This window comes from Brachyhypopomus gauderio, chromosome 18 (assembly GCF_052324685.1).
Source record: "Brachyhypopomus gauderio isolate BG-103 chromosome 18, BGAUD_0.2, whole genome shotgun sequence".
Lineage (NCBI taxonomy): Eukaryota > Metazoa > Chordata > Actinopteri > Gymnotiformes > Hypopomidae > Brachyhypopomus > Brachyhypopomus gauderio.
This window is the reverse complement of record NC_135228.1, coordinates 15,993,542-16,020,407: the sequence shown is the minus strand read 5'-3', so window position 1 is coordinate 16,020,407 and position 26,866 is coordinate 15,993,542. Positions and strand designations below refer to the sequence as shown.

General features: G+C 41.9%; 1 protein-coding gene and 2 long non-coding RNA genes across 7 annotated transcripts; 1 reads left to right on the top strand and 2 right to left on the bottom strand.

Moving 5' to 3' along the window:
• Positions 1 to 1,028: 1,028 nt before the first annotated feature.
• Positions 1,029 to 16,511, top strand: rrm1 (ribonucleotide reductase M1 polypeptide). Of its 5 annotated transcripts, none has more exons than XM_076980596.1 (21): positions 1,029 to 1,156; positions 1,673 to 1,839; positions 6,473 to 6,520; positions 8,150 to 8,238; positions 8,375 to 8,552; positions 9,396 to 9,496; positions 9,593 to 9,652; positions 9,771 to 9,810; positions 9,918 to 10,080; positions 10,410 to 10,551; positions 10,643 to 10,726; positions 10,925 to 11,086; positions 11,908 to 11,987; positions 12,180 to 12,381; positions 12,554 to 12,703; positions 12,813 to 13,034; positions 13,170 to 13,246; positions 13,351 to 13,486; positions 14,168 to 14,263; positions 14,353 to 14,541; positions 16,090 to 16,511. In XM_076980596.1, exons 4-21 carry the CDS (start codon positions 8,170 to 8,172, stop codon positions 16,282 to 16,284), a joined length of 2,346 nt encoding a protein of 781 aa, XP_076836711.1. In that variant the 5' UTR covers positions 1,029 to 1,156; positions 1,673 to 1,839; positions 6,473 to 6,520; positions 8,150 to 8,169; the 3' UTR covers positions 16,285 to 16,511. The 5 variants fall into 5 exon arrangements, with proteins under 5 accessions (XP_076836711.1, XP_076836710.1, XP_076836708.1 ...); XM_076980595.1 differs by having other exon boundaries at positions 6,473 to 6,777; XM_076980593.1 differs by lacking the exons at positions 1,029 to 1,156; positions 1,673 to 1,839; positions 6,473 to 6,520 and adding an exon at positions 6,784 to 7,138.
• On the bottom strand, positions 8,711 to 9,124 carry LOC143482269 (uncharacterized). Its single transcript, XR_013122176.1, has 2 exons — positions 8,990 to 9,124; positions 8,711 to 8,847 (listed from the first exon to the last, which is right to left on the bottom strand). It is a non-coding gene; the product is annotated as an uncharacterized LOC143482269 (long non-coding RNA).
• A 1,608-nt stretch (positions 16,512 to 18,119) lies between the features above and the next one.
• LOC143482270 (uncharacterized) lies at positions 18,120 to 23,530 on the bottom strand. The gene is made up of 2 exons (XR_013122177.1): positions 22,560 to 23,530; positions 18,120 to 21,144 (listed from the first exon to the last, which is right to left on the bottom strand). It is a non-coding gene; the product is annotated as an uncharacterized LOC143482270 (long non-coding RNA).
• Positions 23,531 to 26,866: the final 3,336 nt, after the last annotated feature.

Sequence of the window (26,866 nt, the reverse complement as noted above, 5' to 3'; positions counted from 1 at the left end):
TTTCCACTTCAATTATAAAACACCTAAACAAATAATGATCCCACTGTCAGCATGCTTATCGACTATACATCGATTTATAAACAAACAATCTTAACCTACCAAACGCAGCTTCCACGACACTGCCGCACGCCAAACCAGCCAGCTCCCCCCTTGTTGGTTGAGAGTAGAGAAGTCAAAAGCTGCCAATGACTCCAGAGTTTTTATAACCTTAATGAGCCCGCCCCACCCATAATTTATCCCAGCTGTACATCACGTCTTATTCTCACACCCATTATTAGCCATGCCACAGTTCTCCCGAGGTTTCTTCCTAATCCCCACCATCATAGGGAGTTTTTCCTCGCCACTGTCGCCTTTGGCTTGCTCATTAGGGTTCTGGACCCATAGTATTGTTAACCTTTTAAATCCTGTAAAGCGCTTTGTGACATGTGTTGTGAAAAGCGCTATACAAATAAACTTTGATTTGATTTGATCAGCTATTATTTATTATTCGTAATTTTATAGACTTTAAGCTAGTTGTAAGCTAGGTAGACTTCTAAGGCGTCTAAGAAAAGGAATCGACCCCAACACTGTTTATATTTGTTCCATCTGTTGCAGTTTCCTGTCTTTCAGTTCCATAAGCACTCTTGTACTCCCAGTTCCACAAACATTTATTTTAAGTATTTATTTTACTTGTTCAACATCACATCACTCAAATAATAATATTTCCATGTAAAAACACACTTTTATATTCATTGGGACGTGGCAAAAATATTTTATTTTATACACAGACATTCCAGTTTTCTCTGATTCAGAATTAATTGAGTGTCATATATCCTTTTGCACAGCAGGTGTCACTAGTGAGAACGAGTCAACGAGGCTTCGGGTAATGAACCTTTTGGTGAACCTTTTAGATGGAAAGCCCCATTGGTTCATGAATCTTCGTTTTACCATCACTACCTCCAGCTGTCGGGCCATTGGTTAACTTCATATCTCGGGTTTTCTGATTGGTTACTGGTTGGTTACTTCCAGAGCCGTAGAAAGAGAGAGTTGCGACACTCCCATAGACTCCTATTGTAATTCAGGAATGCGGAAGTAAACTGCCATGGGGAGACCAATAGTTCCAAACATCCAGCATTGAACTGCGTATATTTGAAGCATTTCCGCGGCTGTTTTTCTGGTAAGTTAATGAATTATTCATCGTTTCCTATATAATCCTCCATAAATGTGATTAGTATTACTGTTATAGTTAAGTGGTCACTTGTTGTTAGTTTATTTCTGCATTTTAAATACCTTTAGCTTAAATTACACTTCGCTAGCATTACCTATGCTATTAAAAGCAGGAATCGCTTAGCGGTGATTTGCCTCAGAGTATTCCGTCATTATGATAGTTGTTAAATTCAGTAATACCTATATAGATTTGATCATATTGTAATTAATGGTAACTATCTGAAGTAGAAAAGATGGTTGGATTGTAGTGAAGTTACTCTTTGGTTGATTAATTAATTAGCTAGTGTTTCAGTGAAAGGTGATAACCAGCAGCTTGTACATGGATGACCACTATTAATACAGGATGCAACAATCAACAGGTCTATATATAATCTCAACACAATTTAGTAACACATTTTTTTTATTTAATTACGTATGATGCTTAGGATTGTCATTACCATCATAACATTTAAAATATTTTTTTTAGGCCAGTGGTGTGATGACCAGACCAGTGGAGCAATGCAGATTGGTGATTACTGCAGTAACTGGTGGAGTGGGGATGAGAAAAACAGATCCTCCATACCTACTGAAGTTTAAGTACCACTGGGTGGCAGGACATTTGTAGGAGTTAAAGACAGACCAAGCACATTCATGGTAACAATGAAAGTATTTGGTGGGGGTGTATTTCCAGGTGTTACATGGCTTTTTCTGGCCATTTTCATCGGGCTTTTACTTCCAAAATGCCCAGTTTTGGACAGTGTGTGTTTTTTCCTCTCAGCCTGGATGTGCTTTGCTGTGATTCTCAACCTCAGCCTGATGTATCTGTTAGTTATTTTTTGTTTAACATCATGGCATGAGGGAAGCCTACTGTCTAAGAGCCTAGCCTCTATCTCCATTAAATGTTTTGCATTAGGGAGTGCCATAAGTGAGGCACTGGTCCTAGTTTGAAACAATTGCTCGATTTTCCGAACTAGATCAAAAGCCTCCTGTGATGGCCGACAAAGTGCACCTGACTTGAATTCCTTCAATTTTAGTAAAATACTGTGCTCTTCTTCAGGGCTCTCGTTACTGTGCTTAATTGCAATTTGACATTCATTACAAATTTTAGAATATTTGATTACTTGATTCACAATGTAGCCTGTCAGATGATAGAGAGCACAGGTCTCCATTTTTGTGTAGTCAGGTGAGGGTGTAGTCACAGGGTTGTGCTCCAACAGGTCATCCACTCTGATGCCAGGACTGGGAAATTACTCTTTAGCATCCAGGAAGTCTGCCAGTAGGCTACTGTCATCCTCCTGATAGCTTCCTGATTGACTTGGATGACCCACATTGACCTGATGGTGGTGCTATAGTGCAGTATTTTGCGTTTTGGTCCATATCTCCTACACTGTAGGTCCTAGAAAAAAAATTCCACTTCTCATGGATTCCTTGGCTCAAGCCAAACAAAAAAGCCTCAAGAACCCTTTAGCTCCGCCCACTTAGATTTCGAATTAATTTGCATAATGTGCAAAATCACGCACATCTTTGAGCGCAAACTAGTCCCTGAATTTTTTACATACATGCACATATGTGGTATCAAAATGTTCAGAAGAGTCTGTACCCAACAAAAATGCTAATTTCTTCACTACCATGTCAGTATAAGCCAATAAAATGAGAGGGCGTAAACTGAATAGTAAATTTTGTGCATATGGAGCTCTAACTTAAGAAAACTTGCATGTAATGAGATGGTGCTTCACAGACAGCTTCCCTGTGAGGGTCTGGGGCAGCTCGCAGAGGCTGCCATACCTCACCTTCTAGGGGGGCGCTATAACATGCAAAAATTTGCCCCATGCACTCAGATTGGCCGATCCACATGAAACTTGGCAGACATCATCTATGGGCCTCTGGGAACCAGGTCCTAAAGCAGACACGCCATACTTCCAAAATGGCTGATCAGTGATCCAATCAGTGATCGGCACGCGTTTGACAGGCTTACCATTGGTCGATCTGCACGAAACCTCTTGGGTGTGGACAAGTGCACGCCCCCTATGACATAATCCAGCCGGGTGTCGATTGGCCACGGGGGGGGGGGGGGCTATTGCAAAAAAAGCAAGTATATCCCCTACATAATTCCACTTGGGAACATGCAATTGGACTCTTGATTCCTTGCAGTAGTGCGAACAACTTTCCCATTACATGTCCTATTAAAAATGCACAGTTTATTTACAGTTAATAATAGTTTGAAATCATCACTTTTCATACTCCTCCTAGGATTTTCATACTATCATGTCAAAGTCTTATAATACTCTACAGAGTGTGAAATCAAAAAACAATCCAAAGATTTTGGATTTTAGGACACTTATACTTGCTATATATTTTTTTAATGGACAGCATCGATACATATAATATTCATATTCTTGAAGCTCTTTCATATTTTATCCAATTCTGACCAAAATGCACATGCTCATTCAGAATCCCATCCTGAACAAATTTGTCAAGTTTCATCTAAATCGGTTATCGTATGGCTCTACAGTGCAGTATTATATACAATGCATAAAAATGCGTGTAAAGTCCCTCTGTCACCTTCTCCTTCTCACACGCACGCAGGCTGAAACTCACACTCTCAGTCTCTCTCACACTCTCACCCACATTCCCCCTCCCATCTCTGTGCCCTAAGTAAACATTGCTCTGGCTACCTAGATCTCTCTGTGTCTATTAACCAGGCACACACACATACAGGCGCAAGCAGGCCTTCCTATAGCATTCACAATAACACTTCCCTAGCCATACCCACCCATATCTCAGTAACTAACTAGCATTACCTATGCTCATACAAACTAATATTTGGCCTATTTTTGTCTCTCTCTCACACAAACACACAGACACACACACCTTTATACCTATATGTATGTATAGTTTCTATGTATACTTATGTATGTATTAGTATTAGGGATGCAAATGATTAATCGACTTTCGATTAATTGTCGATTAAGACGTTACTCGATCAAAATGTACTAATCACGATTAATCATTAGAGAGCGCTCCTGTATTAACTTGAACAGAGCGTAAGAACGAGAGGTGAACACGTGTCGCGAAAGACCAGAGTGGAAAACAAAATGAAGCGGGCGAAAAGACGTGCGGTGTGGGACCATTTTGAAGCGTGTTCGGGAAACGAGGCAGAAACTGCGTAATCCAGAAAATCCCAAGGAGGGAAACTTTATTTTCCACGCAACTCAAACAATAGCACTGTTCTCTTCCCCTCCCCTGGCGCACGCAGGCGCCGCTCTCTCAGTGTCACTTAAAGGGCCAAGTGCCTGTCTGTTAGGGAATTCGCTGCGAGGAGTAGTAGTCGCTACAATTTCAACATTGTTAATTTAGGCAAAGAAGTCAAATGTTCTGTGTGTAATGCGGTATTGAAGTACAACAGTTCCACTAGCTCACTCAATTATCATTTGAACACCATGCATGCAGCTGTCCTGCATATCACCAGTGCACCTGGTCAACCTAAAATCACAGCTACACTGGGAAGGCGAGCGTTTTCGAAGCTCGCTACAAAAAAATATGAGTGAGCTAAAAACAAAGCTATCTACTGCTACTACTGTAGCCCTTACAACAGATTGTTGGACGGCTCTAACAACAGAAAGTTACATTACTGTGACGTGCCACTACACTGACGAGAACTGGCAGCTAAAATCTGCAGTGCTGATTACGACGAACATGTCGGATAGACACACCACTGACAGTTTAACTGACAAGCTCAATGATGTTGTGGAAACTTGGGCACTCTCCGGTCGCGTTACAGCATGTGTTCACTACAAAGCTAGAAACATTGTCCAAACATGGGCTCAATAATATTCTGTTTGGCTCTCTATTTAATTTCTTCTTTTTTTAAAACATTTTTTTTAATGTCTAATGTTTCAAATTGAACTGAGCCAGTCCTTAATTTATTCCTTTTTTAAAATGAAAGAATGTATTTTGTTATACCATAAAAATTTCCTCATGCATAATTACTTGAGCAATATATAATATAATACAATATAATTATCATAATATAATATATACTTTTTGAACAAAGTGTTTTAACTACACTGCTCAAAAAAATAAAGGGAACACTTAAACAACACAATGTAACTCCAAGTCATCCACACTTCGTGTTCAGATAGGAAGCAACACTGATTGTGAATCAATTTCAACTGCTCTTGTGCAAATGGAACAGACAACAGGTAGAAATGAGAGATTTTCAACTGATTTCAAAGATTTTTATTAATTGAGATCTAGGATGTGTTATTTTAGTGTTCCCTTAATTTTTTTGAGCAGTATATTTAGCTGATATTTTTAAAAGCCCTATTGAAACACTGAAATTCAGGTGAAAAACGCCGCTTATCGATTAATCGAAAGTCGATCGATAAGATCAGTCAACTAACGATTAATGAATTAATCGATAATTTGCATCCCTAATTAGTATATGTTGTCATAGTTTGAGTACATACACACACACACACACACTCCTACCTAAATGTATGTATAGTTTGTATGCATATCTATAGTATATGTATAGTATATGTCAGTCATGCTAGTGATGTCAGTCATATCAGACATGCCAGTCATGTCAGTGGTGTTCTGCCAGTCATGAAAGTCATGTCATGCCAATCATTTCAGTCTAGTCATATCAGTCATGTCATCAAATCATTCCAGTCATGCCAGTTATGTCAGTCCAGTCATGTCAGTCAAATCATCAAATAATTCCAGTCATGCCAGTTATGTCAGTCATATCAGTCATGTTACTTTTGTTCGTCATGCCAGTGATGTAATTCCAGTCATGCCAGTCATATCAGTTATGTCAGTCATGTTATGCCAGGTTTTGCAGACTACGTTCATGCTTTGAATACACGGGCAGTCATGGTAGGTGTGCAAGGAGTGAATTAACAAAGCATAGTCTCTGGCTTCCTCAATCTCTCTCTGTCAGTAATATACAGGCCCAATCATGTATAGACACATGCAGGCCTTCCTATATTGTTCACATAGATGCAGCCCTAGCCAGATGTGCTATTTCTGTGTCTCCCTTTCTGACACACGCAGATGTCATCACACACTATCTGTAGAGCACACACTGGCCAAACCCAAACAGCTTCTTTTCACTTTTAGGTCTAAAGGACCTTTTGGGCTTCCTTTTGCTTATTGAGGCCAAAATGCCTATTGGTGTGTGAACCCGCCTATCGCCGCTTGCGGCTATATTCTGTTATTGTAATTTCTTGTGATGTTCAGGTTGCTTCTACTGATTTGGGCCAACCACTTTTTTCTTCTGTAGGTATCTTTTGGAAACCCATACATCCGGATCCCTTTCTCGGACCGATTGGTACATCCAAATGCTGCACAGCCAACCATGTCTTTCTACGGCTTTGGTTACTTCCTCGCGGGCTTCCTCTGATTGGCTACTGCTCGTGTACGCGACAACGTTTCTGGCGCGCTTCATTCGCGCTTCATTCCTCACTTCAGCTGGCTTGATGCTGCACGGGACGGACACAATACCTCACTTTTGTTGACCCTTTTCTATAATTTCTTTAGCACTTTCCCCCCTCCTATTAAAAAACAATATGCACGTCATCAAACGAGGTGAGTTTCTGTTGTTTCTTGCTACTCACGTGAATATGAGGTAAACGGATCATTGATTAGCAGCGTGTCCGCTCTTCAGTTATCTGATACTAAATATAAAGTAGTTAACAGCTGACTGCAGCAGTGAGAATCCTTATGCGGCCGACGAATGTAGCCTTCAAAACCCCGAAAACGAAGCATGCATCTGAGTATCCTTCGCGTCCCACCATATCCCAGGATTCACTGCTCTATGAACAATAAACAGGCGGAGTCTAGTGTACGGGCCGAAGAATTCGTTTTTAAATGTCGATATTTTTAAAATATGGACATTTATACTGCAGTGAGATGCTAAATAACATGCCAGTTATTAATGATATTGCAGGTAAACCTGTGCTTTGAGTATTTACTAAAGAGTAACGTTTATAAAAGTACATTGAATTTTGTTATGAAGTTATACTTCCCGCCAAACATGTGAATACATGTTCAACGCATTTTCTTTTAGGCGTTTGTGGGTGATGTGATATTTGTCGGACAGCTCGCTAACACGTATGTAACGGGGCAGTGCGTGGTCACGCAAACATACGTCTTGCGAAGACTAGACTGTTTCATTTAACAGCCGTGAGATGCAGCCTACCCGGCCTTCGAAGTGTGTGGCCTCCGTGGGCTGCGGTCTACGCAGGCTGCAGCCCCTGAATTGAGATGCAGACATTATTTCAGCTGACGGGCTGCCACAACTCTAGCTCTAGTATGTGGCTACCTAATTGCATGGCTGCCTAACTTAATAGAGAATTCTACTAACTTGCTATACTTTTAGCAACATGGCCAGCTGCCAGAAATAATAATTTGAGTTAAAGGCAGCTAGCTAGCCAACGCTAGATATTTTCCAAACCATATTGCTATCAGCGACTAGCTGTGTTACTCTATTGTCACTTATGTTGGCGCCATGTGGCCGAGGGTGATTTGTGCAGGCCACCTGCTATCTGCTAACTAGCTTGGCTAACTTTCTAAACCTAGCATAATTGTCTAAGTTGAAACATACCACAGAGTTTTCTGTCGTTTTTGCTCTTTAGTGTTTTCTGTTCTTTCTGATGCATAATAAACCGTATAATAAACAAATATTTATTACAACGTAAGTGAGACTCCCTGTTGCCATATTGTGTTTGTAGTCACACTTGCATTGAATACATACGAAACAAAGGCTAGCCGTGGGATAGCCGTTATCAAACACTATGCTTTGCATGATTTGTGCACCAGAACATTTCACGTGAGTAAATATCTGTCTGAACAGCTGTCAAAGCTGTGTGGTGTCCCCTGGCATGTTATCTTTTGGCCAACAGCAATCTCGAGGCATTTAAACTACATAGTAACCAATGTTCACTTCTTTCATCTGCAGATGGACGCCAGGAGCGTGTGATGTTTGATAAAATTACCTCGCGTATTCAGAAGCTCTGCTATGGACTTAATGCAGACTTTGTTGATCCTGTAAGTATACATTTATTAAAGGCTCTTACTGTTGTGTGAACAGTAAACATCAGGTTGCACCCTTTTTGGTTTACTTCCTTTATGACTTTAACATGTTATATTTCTGAATATTCACGTTGTATTTCTTTGTTCACAGACTCAGATCACCATGAAGGTTATTCAGGGCCTGTACAGTGGTGTGACCACCGTTGAGCTGGACACACTAGCTGCAGAGACCGCTGCCACTCTCACCACCAAATACCCTGACTATGCCATCCTAGCAGCCCGCATCGCAGTTTCCAACCTACATAAGGAGACCAAGAAGGTTTTCAGTGGTGAGTATATATATACACCTCTATGGAGGTGTATATATTCCCATGTGCATCTCCAGAGCACATATACATATAGGCTGTTTCTCAATTCAGGGGCTGCAGTCTACGTAGACCGCGTAGACCGCAGCCCACGGTGGCCACACACTTCGAAGGCAGGGTAGGCTGCATCTCACGGCTGTTAAATGAGACAGTCTAGTCTTCGCAAGACGTATGTTTGCGTGACCACGCTCTGCCCCGTTTCATACGTTACATACGTGTTAGCGAGCTGTCCGACAAATATCACATCACCCACAAATGCCTAAAAGAAAATGCGTTGAACATGTATTCACGTTTGACGGGAAGTATAACTTCATAACAAAATTCAATGTATTTTTATAAACGTTACTTTTACGTTAATTTTACGTATAAACGTTTAGTAAATACTCAAAGCACATGTTTACCTGCAATATCATTAATAACTGGCATGTTATTTAGCATCTCATTGCAGTATAAATGTCCATATTTAAAAAATACCGACATTTAAAAACGAATTCTTCGGCCCGTACACTAGACTCCGCCTGTTTATTGTTCATAGAGCAATGAATCCTGGGATATGGTGGGACGCGAAGGATACTCAGATGCATCCTTCGTTTTCGGGGTTTTGAAGGCTACATTCGTCGGCCGCATAAGAAGGAGTCCACGAATTGGGACAGCCTCGTCGCGGCGCAGTGACGTAACCGGCCTACAAATGCGCACTTCGTGGGCTGCAGCCCCTGAATTGAGAAACAGCCATAGTGTATATGATTGCACAGATTTGAAGAGCTTTTAAAGAGTGTTTGTGAGTATTTTTTTTCATACTCCTTGCAGATGTTATGGAGGACCTGTACAACTATGTTAATCCTCTGAACAAACGGCACTCGCCCATGATCTCCAAGGAGACCCTTGACATAATCTTGGAAAATAAGGATGTAAGGAGGCTGATACCATCTTCTTCCATTGTCTGTAGTCTTATGTAGTTTACATCTAAAACTTTGTTATACCCTCTCTCTCTCTTTTCTCAACAGCGACTCAATTCAGCCATCATCTATGACAGGGATTTCTCCTACAACTTCTTTGGCTTCAAGGTAGTTTTAAGCCTGATTAGATCCATCAAGTCATTGCATTATTTTGATCATCATAGAGCACTATGACTGTTGTCACAAATTGCTTTACTACTACTGAATGTTTATGTATTCTTTCTAGACTTTGGAACGATCATATTTGCTTAAGATAAATGGAAAAGGTATGTGATTTTAAAATGGGTATTTGAGGTATTTCTGGATGTTTCTGATTGTAAGCAGGAAAGAGTGTGAATTGGCATTCACCCTGGTTTTCTATGTCTGTGTACAGTTGCAGAGAGGCCTCAGCACATGCTAATGAGAGTAGCAGTTGGCATCCATGAGAAGGATATTGCTGCTGCCATCGAGACCTACAACCTGCTGTCTGAGAAGTGGTTCACTCATGCCTCACCTACCCTCTTTAATGCTGGGACCAACAGGCCTCAGCTCTCCAGGTACACACCAGAGTGGGAGAGACATGTATCTTGCTTTTCTGAATTCAGACATGAGGAGGCAGTTTGGCTTGGGAAGCAAGCAATAAAGCCATGTGCTTGATTTCTCTCCATCAGATGTTATAAGTGCTTCTTGAAAACACTAGGAATGTAACTAATGTTGAATCCTTGGTTTTGGCTAGTTGAATGTAGATCTTGGTATCATGTTTAGTCTTGGCCTGAGAATCTCCATAGAAATGTATTTTTGTTAGTTACTGATAAAGTAACCAAAGTTAGCTTAATTACTGATTTGTCAAAAAATAATGGGTGTACCATGTATTTGATGTCTGCAGCTGTTTCTTGTTGGCTATGCGTGATGACAGCATTGAAGGGATCTATGACACACTCAAACAGTGTGCCCTAATCTCAAAATCTGCTGGAGGCATTGGTGTGGCAGTGAGCTGCATTAGAGCCACAGGCAGTTACATTGCAGGAGTAAGCCTTCCAAATTACTGCAGAATTACAGCCCAAATCAATTTATTGTAGAAGTAGGAAAATCAAAACTGACATTTATCTGTTTTATTAGACCAATGGCAATTCAAATGGACTGGTTCCTATGCTCCGTGTCTACAACAACACAGCCCGCTATGTTGACCAGGGAGGAAACAAGGTGAGATGAAAGACGGGATAAGCTGTATATTACGATTAAAATGTTCTTTTATTTTTATTAAGGAACAGGAAAAAATGTATATGCTCCTACATTTTATTTATTAGTTGTGGTTCAAACATGTTTTGTCTTTCACATGCATATTGTCCATGTCCTATCTAATTGGCACAAATTTCATAACAAATTTTCGTGTTTCCTCAGAGGCCTGGAGCGTTTGCTATGTACCTGGAGCCGTGGCATTTTGACATCTTTGATTTCCTGGAGCTGAAGAAAAACACCGGTAAAGAAGAGCAGAGGGCCCGAGACCTGTTCTATGCTCTCTGGATCCCCGACCTCTTCATGAAGAGAGTGGAAACGAATGGAGTAAGTACAGCATATCATACGCTGTCTGGATCCCCGACCTCTTCATGAAGAGAGTGGAATCTAGTAAGTACAGCATATCGTACGCTGTCTGGATCCCTGACCTCTTCATAAATAGAGTGGAATCTAGTAAGTACAGCATATCGTACGCTGTCTGGATCCCCGACCTCTTCATAAAGAGAGTGGAAACTAATCGAGTAAATACAGCATATCGTACGCTGTCTGTATCTCTGACCTCTTCATGAAGAGAGTGGAAACTAATCGAGTAAATACAGCATATCGTACGCTGTCTGTATCTCTGACCTCTTCATGAAGAGAGTGGAAACTAATCGAGTAAATACAGCATATCATACGCTGTCTGGATCCCCGACCTCTTCATAAAGAGAGTGGAAACTAGTAAGTACAGCATATCGTACGCTGTCTGGATCCTCGACCTCTTCATAAAGAGAGTGGAAACTAGTAAGTACAGCATATCATACGCTGTCTGGATCCCCGACCTCTTCATAAAGAGAGTGGAATCTAGTAAGTACAGCATATCGTACGCTAGTAAGCATATCGAAACTAGTAAGTACAGCATATCGTACGCTGTCTGGATCCCCGACCTCTTCATAAAGAGAGTGGAAACTAGTAAGTACAGCATATCATACGCTGTCTGGATCCCCGACCTCTTCATAAAGAGAGTGGAATCTAGTAAGTACGGCATATCGTACGCTAGTAAGCATATCGAAACTAGTAAGTACAGCATATCGTACGCTGTCTGGATCCCCGACCTCTTCATAAAGAGAGTGGAGTCTTCCCAACATGGGCTAATTTTCTGTTTTCAGAACTGGTCTCTTATGTGCCCAAGTGAGTGTCCTGGGTTGGATGAATGCTGGGGAGAAGAGTTTGAAAAACTGTACACGAGGTAAATGGTTAATGTCTCTGTTGCATGTGAAAGGCCTTTTTTTGTTTGTGGCTTATTGAGAAGCTTACATTTCATTTTAAATAGAACATTAAAATATTTTCTAAATTATTATTTTTAGGTTGTCTTTTAAAGTGTTTGTTTTTATTGGTATAAGCTGTATTTTCATCTGAACGCATGTTTTTGTTGCTGTAGGTATGAGCAGGATGGCCGTGCGAAGAGAGTAGTGAAGGCCCAGCAGCTGTGGTACGCCATCATTGAGTCTCAGACGGAGACAGGCACTCCCTACATGCTCTATAAAGACGCCTGCAATCGGAAGAGCAACCAGCAGAACCTGGGCACCATCAAATGTAGCAACCTTTGCACAGAGGTTGTGGAGTACACCAGCAAAGATGAGGTACGTTTTCCATATTTGTCATTTTGTAGGGCACTGTCAGAGTGGTTAAATGGTCTCTGTATGCTATGAGAAAAAGCAAAGTAGTCTCTAGCCTTTTGTTTCTCTAAATCCAGTTTTAAAATGTATAAAATCTAAAGATGGTTTTGTATATATATTTTTAAAACATCTTTAGGTGGCTGTGTGCAACCTTGCGTCCATTGCTCTCAACATGTATGTCACACCTGAGAGAACCTATGACTTCCAAAAGTTGGCATCTGTCACAAAAGTCATTGTTAGGAACTTGAACAAAATCATTGATATAAACTTTTACCCTGTCCCAGAGGTGAGTTGGGTTTTTATGTATTTATTTTTTTGTTTTGTTGTGGAAGATTGTAATATTTCTAATTGCAGTTCTAGAAATGACTTATGGTGCTGCTTATTTTTCCTGACAGGCCGAGAAATCCAACAAGCGGCACAGGCCCATTGGCATAGGAGTGCAAGGTCTGGCTGATGCCTTTATCCTCATGCGTTTCCCTTTTGAAAGTGAAGAAGCTCAACTCCTCAACACGCAGATCTTTGAAACGATCTACTATGCTGCCTTGGAGTCCAGCTGTGAGCTGGCTGCAGAGCTCGGCCCGTATGAGACCTACGCCGGCTCTCCTGTTAGCAAGGGTGTAAGTGTCCAAACCAGATTGGCTTCAATTGTACCAGCAGGGCTGCTCTCTTAATTGTAATCATCTAGATGATTGTTCAGAAGGGCTTGATTTGAGCTTGTTGGGGATTTAACGACCTGCTCTTATTGTCCTCAGATTCTGCAATATGACATGTGGGATAGGACCCCAACAGACCTGTGGGACTGGAAAGCCCTGAAGGAGAAGATTGCCAAGTAAGTCAGCAGTTCAGTAGATCTCTCCTTCCTGCTCTGTTCTGTGATCTTGTGAGTCAAGTTTAAGAAGGTCTGACGTGTCTGAGCTTTGGTTTTGTGGACAGACACGGTGTGCGTAACAGCCTGCTGCTGGCTCCCATGCCCACTGCCTCCACAGCGCAGATTCTGGGTAACAACGAATCCATAGAGCCTTACACCAGCAACATCTATACACGTAGAGTCCTGTCTGGGGAGTTTCAGGTAAGATGGTCACTTGTCACTTAGGATTCTTTTATTGAACAAAGTGGCCTTGTCTCATTTCATTGGTATGTACAGCAGTGATTTAGTTTGAAATTATGAAATGTGTTGACGTATTTAATGTTCTGGGGTTCATCATGTAGTGTGGGAACCCTATTGTAATTTATTAGAATTTTTCTTATTTTTGTTCTCCGGATAAAACGCATAAAGGTGCAAAGGTGTAGTCCGTTTGCAGAATCTCAGTCATGTAAAGGGACTGTCCTTGGCCTAGTGCAGCGTTTTACTTTTTCTTCAATATCTCCTAAACTGTGAGTAAAATGAAAAGGTATTTTATTGTCTCAATCTGGCAAACCTGCAAATTTGAAGAAAAAAAAAATTAGGAAATATACTTGGTCACACTCACTTTTTCTAACTTTTCAGCCAATTTTCATCAAACTGGTGTCAATCAGTTCAGATGAATGTGAACCTACATATTAAAACCATTTTTGCATTTGTAAGGTGTGCTGATGTCTGTGGTTTGAATCCCACATTGGGAAGTCTTCTCGTGAAACTTTAATGTTTTACTTTTTCACTTTGAAAATCAAATGTTCAAAATTCAATTCTGAAATCCATTCATTAAGAACCCAGAACCGCCGCTTGTGGATATATTTATAATGGTGTTTGATGCTAGCATCCATCTTTCAGATTGTGAATCCTCACTTGCTGAAAGACCTCACAGAACGAGGACTGTGGAGTGAAGACATGAAAAATCAGCTGATTGCTCATAACGGATCAATTCAGGTGAGCAAACTGTCAGACCAAATGAAAAGTGCATTGTTTGTCTTTTACCTACACTATCTTACTGTTTCGTCATGGTCTTCATGTTGCAGGGCATCTCCACAATCCCAGACGACCTGAAGGAGTTATATAAGACTGTATGGGAGATCTCCCAGAAAGTGATTTTAAAGATGGCGGCTGATAGAGGAGCTTTCATTGACCAGAGCCAGTCCCTCAATATTCACATTGCTGAGCCCAACTATGGCAAGCTGACCAGCATGCACTTTTACGGCTGGAAGCAGGTGAGCCATACAACAGGGTACCTGCGGGTCCTTAAAGTCTTAAATTTAGTTTTACATATTCAAGGTCTAAAAATGTCTTTAAATGTCTGGAATTTTAGGAGGGGAGGCATTAAATAAGTGTGTTGCTCAGTTTTTCTGTTTTATTTTACCGATGTATATCCCACAATAATTATCATTTCCGCAACGTATACTCCGCCTAATGGCAGTAGTAGGTCACCTAACAGGTGGAAATGGCAGACGATGCTTTAGCTGCCTAGCAAGCTGCTTTTCTTATTTGAGGCCTGTGGCGGGAACAACAATACAAGGCTCTGATGCAGACATGGGTAAATGACGATTCAATGAAGTGGCTGGAGGACGAAAAATATTGTGGCTGACTGCAACCTTCCAGTGATTCGTATGAGGCGTGATGTGAACTTGCCGAAAAACATTCAAACTTGGTACATATTCAAGGTCTAAAAATGTCTTTAAATGTCTGGAATTTTAGGAGGGGAGGCATTAAATAAGTGTGTTGCTCAGTTTTTCTGTTTTATTTTACCGATGTATATCCCACAATAATTATCATTTCCGCAACGTATACTCCGCCTAATGGCAGTAGTAGGTCACCTAACAGGTGGAAATGGCAGACGATGCTTTAGCTGCCTAGCAAGCTGCTTTCTTATTTGAGGCCTGCGGCGGGAACAACAATACAAGGCTCTGATGCAGACATGGGTAAATGACGATTCAATGAAGTGGCTGGAGGACGAAAAATATTGTGGCTGACTGCAACCTTCCAGTGATTCGTATGAGGCGTGATGTGAACTTGCCGAAAAACATTCAAACTTGGTACATTGGGCTGTAAAGAGCTGGATTCTCATATGAAATCTGAAAAACACAAGCGATATGATAGCACTCGTAATAGTAATATGCATATCGAGTCATTTGCTGCCAACTGCAGTTTAACTGTAAGTGCCAAAAATGATTTGTCTACTGTGTAGTGCGACCAAACGTCCGTATTTCCCGGGACGTTTTTCACGTCCTGTCCCGGGTTTTTTTTATTAAGTGAGGAAATGTCCTGATTTTTAAATGACCTTCATTGGACCATTACAATTTAAATGTACAGGCACTAGGGCACTGCACACGGCGCTGCATGTGCCGTAATCCCTGAGCCGCATCAAGCATTGTTTATACATGACGCGTCGCGACCGGCTCAAGGTTCCGCGTGCCGACAATGTCGTAATCGCGGTGGCTCCGCCCCTGCGCGAGGTCCCCGCGTGCTGTCGCTTTGCGAGGTCGTGCACCCCCACCCCGTCAAGAACTTATGGTCGCCACCCCCTCCAGGTTCAAATCTCACTCCAAGCGATCTTGAAAAGTTGGCAACCCTGGTATTATTTTTTCTTGTGAGGTATTAAAAAGGTCTTAAAAGTCATTGAATTTGAGATTTAAAAATGTGCAGATACCCTGCATACAGTGTCAGTCTTGACGTCTCATTCCACACTTTAGTATTGAGTATGATGGTGGAATAAGTAAAGAACACATGGGGGGCTAATGCATGTCCAACGCTTTCAAAAGGGCCTCAAGACCGGCATGTACTACCTGCGGACGAAGCCTGCAGCCAATCCCATCCAGTTCACACTCAACAAAGAGAAGCTGAAGGAGAAGCAAGAAGCCAAGAGCAGAGAGGAGGAGGAGACCAAGGAGCGGAACAAAGCTGCCATGGTGTGCTCTCTGGAGAACCGTGATGAATGTCTTATGTGTGGCTCCTAGATTGTCATCTGCCATATCCATCTCTGTTCCAGTAACATGATCTCCAAGCGCCTCTCAAACCTTGACCGTCGCATCCAATCAGCACCCCTATGCAGATTTTGTCGTATTGCCCTATAAACCAGCATTGTTTCAGGGTTGTGATGTGGTCCAAACACATTACATTTACAGTTTCAAGGACTTCAATGCACTTAGTGTTTTGCCTGAATAAATATAAATACATAAAGATGGGTTTGGTTTTTCTGATGCTTTTATGAACATACCTTGTTTCTCAATGTCTTAGTGCTGTACATATGCTTGTCTTATATGGCCAGATATAACTAATCAAACTTTCCATACTTAACATATTTATTTCGCGTGGGTGGCTTGCCTGACGGTTCTGTATTGTCATGTTTTGATTTTTTAATTACGTTTCTAAAGTACAAATACCAGAAGCAGATCAAATACATTTTATGTTGCATAGAGGACTTGTACTATACCATTTCTATAGTATCAATCAATCAAATCAATCAAATTTTATTTATATAGCGCTTTTTACAACAGTTGTTGTCACAAAGCAGCTTTACAAGTGCCGAGTCCTAGCCCCCAGTGAGCAAGCCAAAGGCGACAGTGGCAAGGAAAAACTCCCTAGTTTTTTGCATGAGGAAGAAACCTTGAGAGGAACCAAGACTCAGGGGGGGAACCCATCCTCCTCTGGCCGACACCGGTCACCATGACAACAACAACAATATAGACAGAATGTAGACAGAATGTAAAAGATGCAATAATGTCAATTTAGACCGAAAAATATGTAATAATGTCCATCATGGTGTAGGCATCCGGTTAGGCAGGAGGTAGCCGGCCAGGATGGATCGCTTGTCTCTCCTCATCTCATTATTCCTCAAGCAGGCGGGCAGCCATGTGGAGAAATGAAACAGGGAAAATTAGCTCTGTATGAGGACATATACAGGACAGGTAAAATTATAAACATTTCTGGAGTGTGGCAGCAACTCCGGCACTAAGTTAAATTATTACAGCCTAGCTAAAAAAAGGCAGAACCAGAAGGTAACATAGGCTTGGGGGCATTCTGAGACAATGGCATCCGTCCACTGCACTGTCAACAAACTTGAGTGACCACGAGCAGTGACAGGATGACAGCACCAGTACCCCAGTCTACCATAAAACCCTTCGTCTATGAACCCCTGGATCTGTACCTTTATCTAAGGGGGATATTAATTATCAAACGCTAGACTAAATAAGTGGGTTTTCAACCTAGATTTAAAGATTGTGACTGTGTCAGAGTCCCGGACACATTTAGGAAGATTATTCCAAAGCTGGGGGGCCTTATAAGAAAAGGCTCTTCCCCCTGCTGTTACCTTGTTAATTTGTGGAACTAATAACAGACCAGCACCCTGTGATCTTAGTTGACGTGGGGGTTCATAGTAGGAAATAAGTTCCTGGAGGTATTCAGGAGCAAGCCCGTGTAGTGCTTTATATGCTAATAATAGAATTTTAAAATCAATACGAAATTTAACTGGGAGCCAATGCAGGGCTGATAGGACTGGTCTAATATGCTGAAATTTTCTAGTTCTGGTCAGAACTCTAGCTGCGGCATTTTGAACTACTTGAAGTTTATTTAGATTCCTATTTGAACATCCTGACAGTAGTGAATTGCAGTAGTCTAGTCTAGAGCTAACAAATACGTGCACCAATTTTTCTGCATCATCCTGTGATAATGCATTTCTTAATTTGGCAATGTTGCGGAGATGTAGAAAAGCTATCCTAGTAGTATTATCTATATATTTATCAAATGATAGGTCGGAGTCGAGTATGACGCCTAGGTTTTTGGCTACTGTGCCAGGTGTAATGGGATAGTCTGCAAGATTAAGCATTAAATTTGGAATTTTCTGTCTTGCGGCCTTAGGGCCCACAAGGAGAACTTCTGTTTTGTCCTCATTTAATTGTAGGAAGTTTAGAGACATCCAGCATTTAATATCTCTTACACAGGCCTCAATTTTTCCTAAACTGAGTTTGTCATCGGGTTTGGCTGATATGTAAAGTTGAGTGTCATCCGCATAGCAGTGAAAATTGACACCATGTTTGTTTATAACTGTGCCCAATGGTAGCATATATAATGTAAATAATAGTGGTCCTAAGATGGAGCCTTGCGGGACCCCATATTTAACCATTGTACGTTTGGATGAAATATTATTGAGCTCTACAAACTGATAGCGATTTGTTAAGTAAGACTGAAACCATGAAAGGGCTGTGCCTGAGACTCCAACCCAGCGTTCTAACCTTTCTAGCAAGATCCTATGATCAATTGTGTCGAAAGCTGCACTAAGATCAAGAAGCACTAACAGTGATACATAGCCTTGATCTGATGCAAGGAGGAGATCATTTGTTACTTTAACTAATGCTGTTTCAGTACTGTGATGGGGCCTAAAACCAGATTGGAACTTTTCAAATGTGTTATTCCTATGCAGATATAGGCATAATTGCTGGGCAACAGCTTTTTCTATGATCTTAGATATAAATGATGTGTTTGAAATGGGTCTATAATTAGATAGCACAGTCGGATCAAGATTTGGTTTCTTGATCAGAGGTTTGATAATTGCTAATTTACATGATTTGGGCATGTGACCTATTGTAATGGATGAGTTAACTATAGTTAGAAGAGGTTCAGTTACAGCTGGTAATACCTCTTTTAATAACTTTGAGGGAACTGAGTCTAATGTGCAGGTAGTACAATTTAAGGAAGAAATTATTTTCTCTAATTCTGATTTTGGGAGTGGATGAAAAGCATCAAGTTTTTCTCCCGGTATGTAATTTAAATCAATATCAACCAAACCAGATGACATACCAGTTGTATTGCTAATAAAGGGTTTTATATTTTGTCTAATATTCTCTATTTTATTATCAAAGAAATCTATAAATACATTACTAGTGAGGTTTACTGGAATCTGAGGTTCTGTGCCTGCTTGATTTTTTGTAAGTTTAGAAATAGTATTAAAAAGAAATCTAGGATTGTTTTTATTTTTCTCTATTAGTGAGGCTAAGTATGCTGAGCGTGCTTTAGTGAGTGCCCGTTTGTAGTCAATAATGCTATCCTTCCAGGCACAGTGGAATACTTCCAATTTAGTAGATCGCCATTTCCGCTCTAATTTACGTGCTATTTGTTTTAAGTTTCTAGTTTGGTCGGTGTACCATGGGGCGAGCTTTTTGGATCTAGCTTTTTTATATTTTAGTGGAGCTACTATATCTAGAGCTGATCTGCAGGTATTCTCTAAGTAGTCGGTTAGACTATCTAACTCTCCTGGATCAGATGGCGAGTGGGCTAAAGCAGTTAAGTCAGGGAGGGTTTCAATAAACCGTGCTGCTGTTGATGAATTTATTGAGCGCTTTATACACTGCCGAGGAGACGGGCGGGTATTTATGTTAAGGTGAAAATCGAATTTTACTAAATAATGATCGGAGATTGCTACGGTTTGCGGGAGTATGTTTATATTATCTACGTCGATACCCAGCGTTAATATTAGATCTAGGGTATGATTTCGATAATGTGTAGGTCCTACTACGTTTTGTTTAATGCCAACAGAGTTCAATATAGAAGTAAAAGCCCTTGTCAGTGGATCCTCCGCATTATCAAAGTGTATGTTAAAGTCTCCTACCATTATTATTTTGTCACTACATACTGCTAAATTTGCTGCAAAATCGGTGAAATCGTTTAAGAAATCTGAGTAAGGCCCTGGTGGTCTGTATACATTAGTTAGGGAGAATGTACTTTTATTTTCAGATGGACTAATAACATTAATAGACTGCATCTCAAATGAGTTTGAGATATCTAAGTATTTCTGATGAATTTCTAAACAATCACGATAGATTATACATATTCCACCTCCTCTGCCTGACAGTCTAGGTCTATGTATATAACTATATCCCACAGGAGTGGCTTCATTTAGAGTTAAATAATCACCAGATTGAACCCACGTTTCAGTTAGACAAAGAATATCAATTTTCTGGTCTGTTATAAGTTCATTTACAAAAACTGCTTTTGAGTTGAGCGATCGAATATTGATTAATCCAATTTTCAGATCGGTCATGTAGGTTGTAATAATTTGATGTGAAGTCTGAATATTAGTTAAAAACTTCGGGCGGACTATTTTCTTATGATTTAGTTTAACCCGGGGCACAGACACAGTCTCAATCCTATGGGATCTTGGTGACGCCTCTAAGCGGCTCGCAGACAGGTTTAACCCGTTAGTCTGCGGCCTGGTCGCGACCCTGGACAGTCAGCAGCTCCTAGTGCTACTCTGCCGACTAGCTAACAGGCTATGGGCTATGCTGCAAGATAACAGGGCAGCGCCATCCCGGGTGGGGTGGACACCGTCCCTGCCTAAAAGACCAGGCTTGCCCTCGAACTCTTCCCAATTATTAATAAAGCCCACTTGATTTTCTGAACACCACTTGGACATCCAGCGATTTAGCGACGTGAGCCTGCTGTACTGCTCATCACCGCGCCGCATTGGGATGGGGCCAGAGCAGATTACGGCATCGGACATCGTCTGGGCTAATTTAACCACCTCTTTAACATTAGCCTTAGTCACCTCTGACTGCCGCAGACGTATATCGTTGGCCCCTACATGAATCACTATCCTAGAAAACCTCCTATGAGCTAACAATCTAAGGTTGCCACTAATGTCCGGCGCTCTGGCTCCCGGTAAACAGCTGACTGTAACCGCTGGTGCCCCTACAGCTACAGCTACTTTCACGTGTCGGACTATAGAGTCTCCTATGACCAGAGTCTCCTCAGCGGGTGTAACACTGAGCGGGGCAAACCTGTTGGACACGTGAACCGGTGAGTGGTGCTCTGGTGGGCTAGCGCTGGCGTTAAGCCTGGTTTATACTTTCGCGAGCGACCGTAGCGCGCGGCTCCGCCCGCCTAGCGCGACCCTGCGCGAGCGGTGTAGGCGTTTATACTTTCGCGAACGTCGCGAGCGTCGCTGCAGTGTTCTCCGAAACGATAGGTGGCGATAGGTGGCAGTGGAGAATAAAAAACCCCTGCAAAACCGGTGAAAGAACATTTTTACCTGACCAGAGACCGTATATATACACATCAGGCATCAAACGTAATTATGGCTTTGCAGTGTTGTCCGAAACGATACGTTAACAAATACGAGCCTCTTGTAATTCCAGGACGAAACATGAGAGAACGTGAAGACGTTAAGATTGGGCGTTTTGAAAATAAACAACCATTAAATAATGTGATAAAAAAGCGAATTATTTCGATTCATTTCGAGTATATGTATAAATATTTAACTTAATTAAGTTTAACGTGCTGGGAAATATTGAAATGGACCTTTAAAGTGACGTACAAGTGCTTTAATTCCACCTTGTATAGGTGTATGAACCCGGCAAACATGACTTTGTCCATCGCGCTGAAGCGCGGCGCGCGCGCGAAGTTACAAAATTCGAGAGGTGCACGACCTCGCGCCGCGACAGCGCGCGAGGCCCTCGCGCACGGGCGGAGCCACCGCGATTACGTCATTTTCGCCGCGCGGACCCTCGCGCCGCTCGCGGCGCGTCGAGTATAAAGCCTGGTTTATACTCGACGCGGCGCGAGGGTCCGCGCGGCGAAAATGACGTAATCGCGGTGGCTCCGCCCGTGCGCGAGGGCCTCGCGCGCTGTCGCGGAGCGAGGTCGTGCACCTCTCGAATTTTGTAACTTCGCGCGCGCGCCGCGCTTCAGCGCGATGGACAAAGTCATGTTTGCCGGGTTCATACACCTATACAAGGTGGAATTAAAGCACTTGTACGTCACTTTAAAGGTCCATTTCAATATTTCCCAGCACGTTAAACTTAATTAAGTTAAATATTTATACATATACTCGAAATGAATCGAAATAATTCGCTTTTTTATCACATTATTTAATGGTTGTTTATTTTCAAAACGCCCAATCTTAACGTCTTCACGTTCTCTCATGTTTCGTCCTGGAATTACAAGAGGCTCGTATTTGTTAACGTATCGTTTCGGACAACACTGCAAAGCCATAATTACGTTTGATGCCTGATGTGTATATATACGGTCTCTGGTCAGGTAAAAATGTTCTTTCACCGGTTTTGCAGGGGTTTTTTATTCTCCACTGCCACCTATCGCCACCTATCGTTTCGGAGAACACTGCAGCGACGCTCGCGACGTTCGCGAAAGTATAAACGCCTACACCGCTCGCGCAGGGTCGCGCTAGGCGGGCGGAGCCGCGCGCTACGGTCGCTCGCGAAAGTATAAACCAGGCTTAAACCAGGCTTTAGCGGTAGCTGCAGCCCTCGCTCTCCGACTACGCCGCCGAGACGTCACCCATTCACCCCGCTGTGAGGGCTCTATCGCCGGAGTCGCGGAGGCGCTAGTTCTCCCTGGCGCGTCCACACCTACTACAGACCCTGTCTCTCTATCCCTCAATAATGAGTGGACGCGTCGCTCTAAACTTTCCACTTTCGCCACGAGAGAATTTACTAGTTTGCACCTCTGACAAATACTGTCACTATTACTATCAGTGGCGAAAGGGTCTAGACTAAACATGCCACACTCCGAACACGGGAACAAACCAACACCAGCCATGAATAAATCAAAACACTTACCGTGTCTAGCCGATATATAAACTTACGCTAGCTGATTTGTGAAGGCAGAAAGTTGGTCAGCGGCCGGAATAAAACCTGTAAAATGTATCTAGGAATGCAAAAGGTAAAGATTAGCACGTAAATAGATTATTATACTTTAGAAAACAATTTCAAAATTCGCTCCGCAACAGCGTCGTAGTATGTAAAGAATTTAAAATGTTTTACCTTTTTAAATGTTAAACAATAAAAAAAAACTTTTGTAAAAATTGGTTCAACTCATCAGGATGGTATAATCAAGAATAGAAATCTGATGCGTGTAAGAACTTTGTATATGGACCCAAGAGTGACTGGTTTACCTCACTGCACTCAACCCCATCCTTAACACAATAAAAGGTCCTTACCTGGGAGTCTTGAAATGGGGAGACCATTTGACTTATTTAGCTTATAAACAAGCAAAGCAGGAAGAGCTGCAACAGCTCTGACTGTTGAACCAGAGGATGTGAACAATTTTTGATGAGTGAGTTAACAATCATAGACAAGAGGAACTGGCCTTGACATCCATTCACCATAGTTGAAACTGGTAGTTTTGTCACATCCATCACTGGAGGACCTTGAGCGGGAGGGGATGTTTTCAAATGCATTTATGGTTCATTCAGTCTAGCTCTGATTAATCTGGTACATTGATGTATTTTGCTACTGCTTTTAACAAAATAAAGATTTACCATTTTGCATCAAGTTTGAAGTTTTTTATATACATGTGTAGATCATTTAGATGGCTTCAGTAATGGTATTTTATTTCTGAATCTATTTTCCCAGAATATTACATGTTTAACCTTTTACATAATGAGATACATGGAAAATTAAATGATAATTAGGAATAAAATAAAAACAACTTAACTGAAATTTAAGTCAAAGGTTCACCCCCTTACATTAGTTTCTGGATTTCTATCTCTATTGTACTAAAGGAATAGTGTTTACATATTAGATGAACATGTGGCTTATAAAGTAGTGATGGTACAGCCTCTAAACCAGGCGTACTCAACTAAATTTGTCCGCGGTCCAATTTTGGTAGATACCTGTGACCTGAGGTCCGTTGCGGGGGTGGCGAACGTATACTTTCGCGAGCGGCCGTAGCGCGCGACTCCGCCCACCTCGCGCGACCCTGCGCGAGCGGTGTGGGCGTTTATACTTTCGCGAGCGTCGCTGCAGTGTTCTCCGAAACGATAGGTGGCGATAGGTGGCAGTGGAGAATAAAAAACCTCTGCAAAACCGGGGAAAACATTTTTACCTGACCAGAGACCGTATATATACACCAGGCATCAAACATAAATATTGTTTTGCAATGTTGTCCGAAATGATATGTGGTAGTATAAAGAAACACCTCTCAAAAAAAAGGGAATGGACATTTACCTGACGCATTTTAATGTTGCTTTGTGTTTCAGGTTTGAAAAGTGCTGGAATTTAGGCTAAAGTACATTAAAATGTTGAAATTACGTTAACAAATACGAGCCTCTTGTAATTCCAGGACGAAACATGAGAGAACGTGAAGACGTTAGACGTCTGGGCGTTTTGAAAATAAACAACCATTAAATAATGTGATAAAAAAGCGAATTATTTCGATTCATTTCGAGTATATGTATAAATATTTAACTTAATTAAGTTTAACGTGCTGGGAAATATTGAAATGGACCTTTAAAGTGACGTACAAGTGCTTTAATTCCACCTTGTATAGGTGTATGAACCCGGCAAACATGACTTTGTCCATCGCGCTGAAGCGCGGCGCGCGCGCAAAGTTACAAAATTCGAGAGGTGCACGACCTCGCGCCGCGACAGCGCGCGAGGCCCTCGTGCACGGGCGGAGCCACAGCGATTACGTCATTTTCGCCGCGCGGACCCTCGCGCCGCGTTAGTATACGCGTTAGTCCGTTTATGTGCTGGTTAACCAAAATAAACCTGGGCTCCATCATTACTTGACTGTTCATACATGAACTGGTGAGTTGTCCAAAGCTCATTGAATGCGTTACTTACAGAAATAAAATAAAGATAAAATAAAGAGCAGTGGTTTTCTACGGCAGAAAGCTAAATAACAACAATATTCCATACGCGCGCTCAACTCGCTCCCTTAAAGAGACAGTACACATATTTCTGGCCGTTACATGCTTTGTGCTCTGCGTGATGTCAACGCTAGCAAACTAGCCGCATAGGTATTGCTGTTTCTCTTATTTCATCTCCTTATTTATTTTAAATGATATTTAGAATTCTTGAACCATTTCAAAGGTTTCTTGCAGTTTATTTTTTTCATGTTTGACCAAAGTTGTGAACCTATTGTTTTTGTAAGTTTCAGGTTCTTTGGTATTATTTATTTTACATTCAATGTTATATTCATAATTGCCCTGACTGAACAAATGCAAGTTGTGCTGTTTTTACATGTTTTTATGTGTGTTTAAGTGTGCTATACTGGTGCAGAGTTTTCAATAAACTTGTAATTCAGTATGTCTGTGTTAAAAAAAAAAATGTTTTAAGTCGATTCAGCACTGTTTTATCAGATCGGTATCGGATCAGTATCGGATCAGTATCGGCCGATACCAAGCCTCAGATAGATATGAATGGGTATCGGAAGTGAAAAACGTGAATCGGTGCATCCCTAGTCATTAGGGAGGGGGGGGGGGGGCGCAAAAATATTCTCATCTACTAAAGGGGGGCACGGCAGAAAAAGTTTGGGAACCACTGAGTTAAATATTTATACATATACTCGAAATGAATCGAAATAATTCGCTTTTTTATCACATTAGTTTATAGATAGATAGATACATACTTTATTGATCCCGAAGGAAATTTAGCAGCCAGTAGCAGTTACACCAAACAGTTAAGGAGACACACAGCAATTTCACAAAAACGTATATGACATTCACAAACAATACAAAGACTATACAATACAAGTGTACAATTATCCAGTATCCCGACCAGATTGGTAAAACTGGAAAAAAATGTGCAATGACCAGTAGTGCAATGAATGGCATGTGCTTAAAAGTGTCAAAGTGTCGAAAGTATAAAAGTGTAAAAGTGTCAAAGTGTCGAAGTGTCGAAGTGACCATGATGGAGTGTCATCTGTCCCCCTCCCTCTTCCGACTCCACTGGGAGGAGTTGAAGAGTCTAATCGCTCTCGGGACAAATGATTTTCTGAGTCTGTCTGTGGAGCTGCTCTGTGACAGGAACCTGCCACTGAACTTGCTCCTCTGGTCCATAATGATGGTGTGCAGTGGGTGACCATCATCCTCCATGATGGAGAGCAGTTTGCGCATTGATCTCCTCTCCACCACCATAACCACAGAGTCCAGCTCCACACCAACTACAGACCCTGCACGCCTGACCAGCTTGTCCAATCGCATCTCGTCCCTCTTCTTGATGCTCCCTCCCCAGCACACCACAGCGTAGAAGAGGCAGCTGGACACTACAGTCTGATAGAACATCTGCAGGAGCTTCCTACAGATGTTGAATGACCCCAGCCTCCTCAGAAAGTAGAGCCGGCTCTGCCCCTTTCTGTACAGGAAGTCTGTGTTGGTAGACCAGTCCAGCCTATCATCCAGGTGTAGACCGAGATACCTGTAGGTCTTCACCATCTCCACATCAACCCCCTCAATAGAGACAGGCTGTGTGGGTGGTCTGGTCCTGCGGAAGTCCACCACCATCTCCTTGGTCTTGGAGGTGTTAAGCAGCAGGTTGTTCCTGTTGCACCATGCTGCAAAGTCACCCACCAGGTGTCTGTACTCCTCCTCCTGTCCTCCTCGTACACAGGCCACAATGGCAGTATCGTCCGAAAACTTCTGCATGTGGCACGTCTCAGAGTTGTACTGAAAGTCTGAGGTGTAGAGTGTAAAGAGGAATGGAGAGAGTACAGTCCCCTGTGGAGCTCCTGTGCTGCTGACCACAGTCTCAGATGTACAGTCCTTCAGCCTGACGTACTGAGGTCTGCCAGTGAGGTAGTCGGTGA

Coding starts and splice junctions, on each gene's coding strand:
- rrm1 (XM_076980593.1), top strand. CDS start 7,060: ATGTCGATATTTTTAAAATATGGACATTTATACTGCAGTGAGATGCTA. Junction 13,247..13,350: donor CTGAAGGAGAAGATTGCCAA/GTAAGTCAGCAG, acceptor TTTTGTGGACAG/ACACGGTGTGCGTAACAGCC. Junction 13,487..14,167: donor TCCTGTCTGGGGAGTTTCAG/GTAAGATGGTCA, acceptor TCCATCTTTCAG/ATTGTGAATCCTCACTTGCT.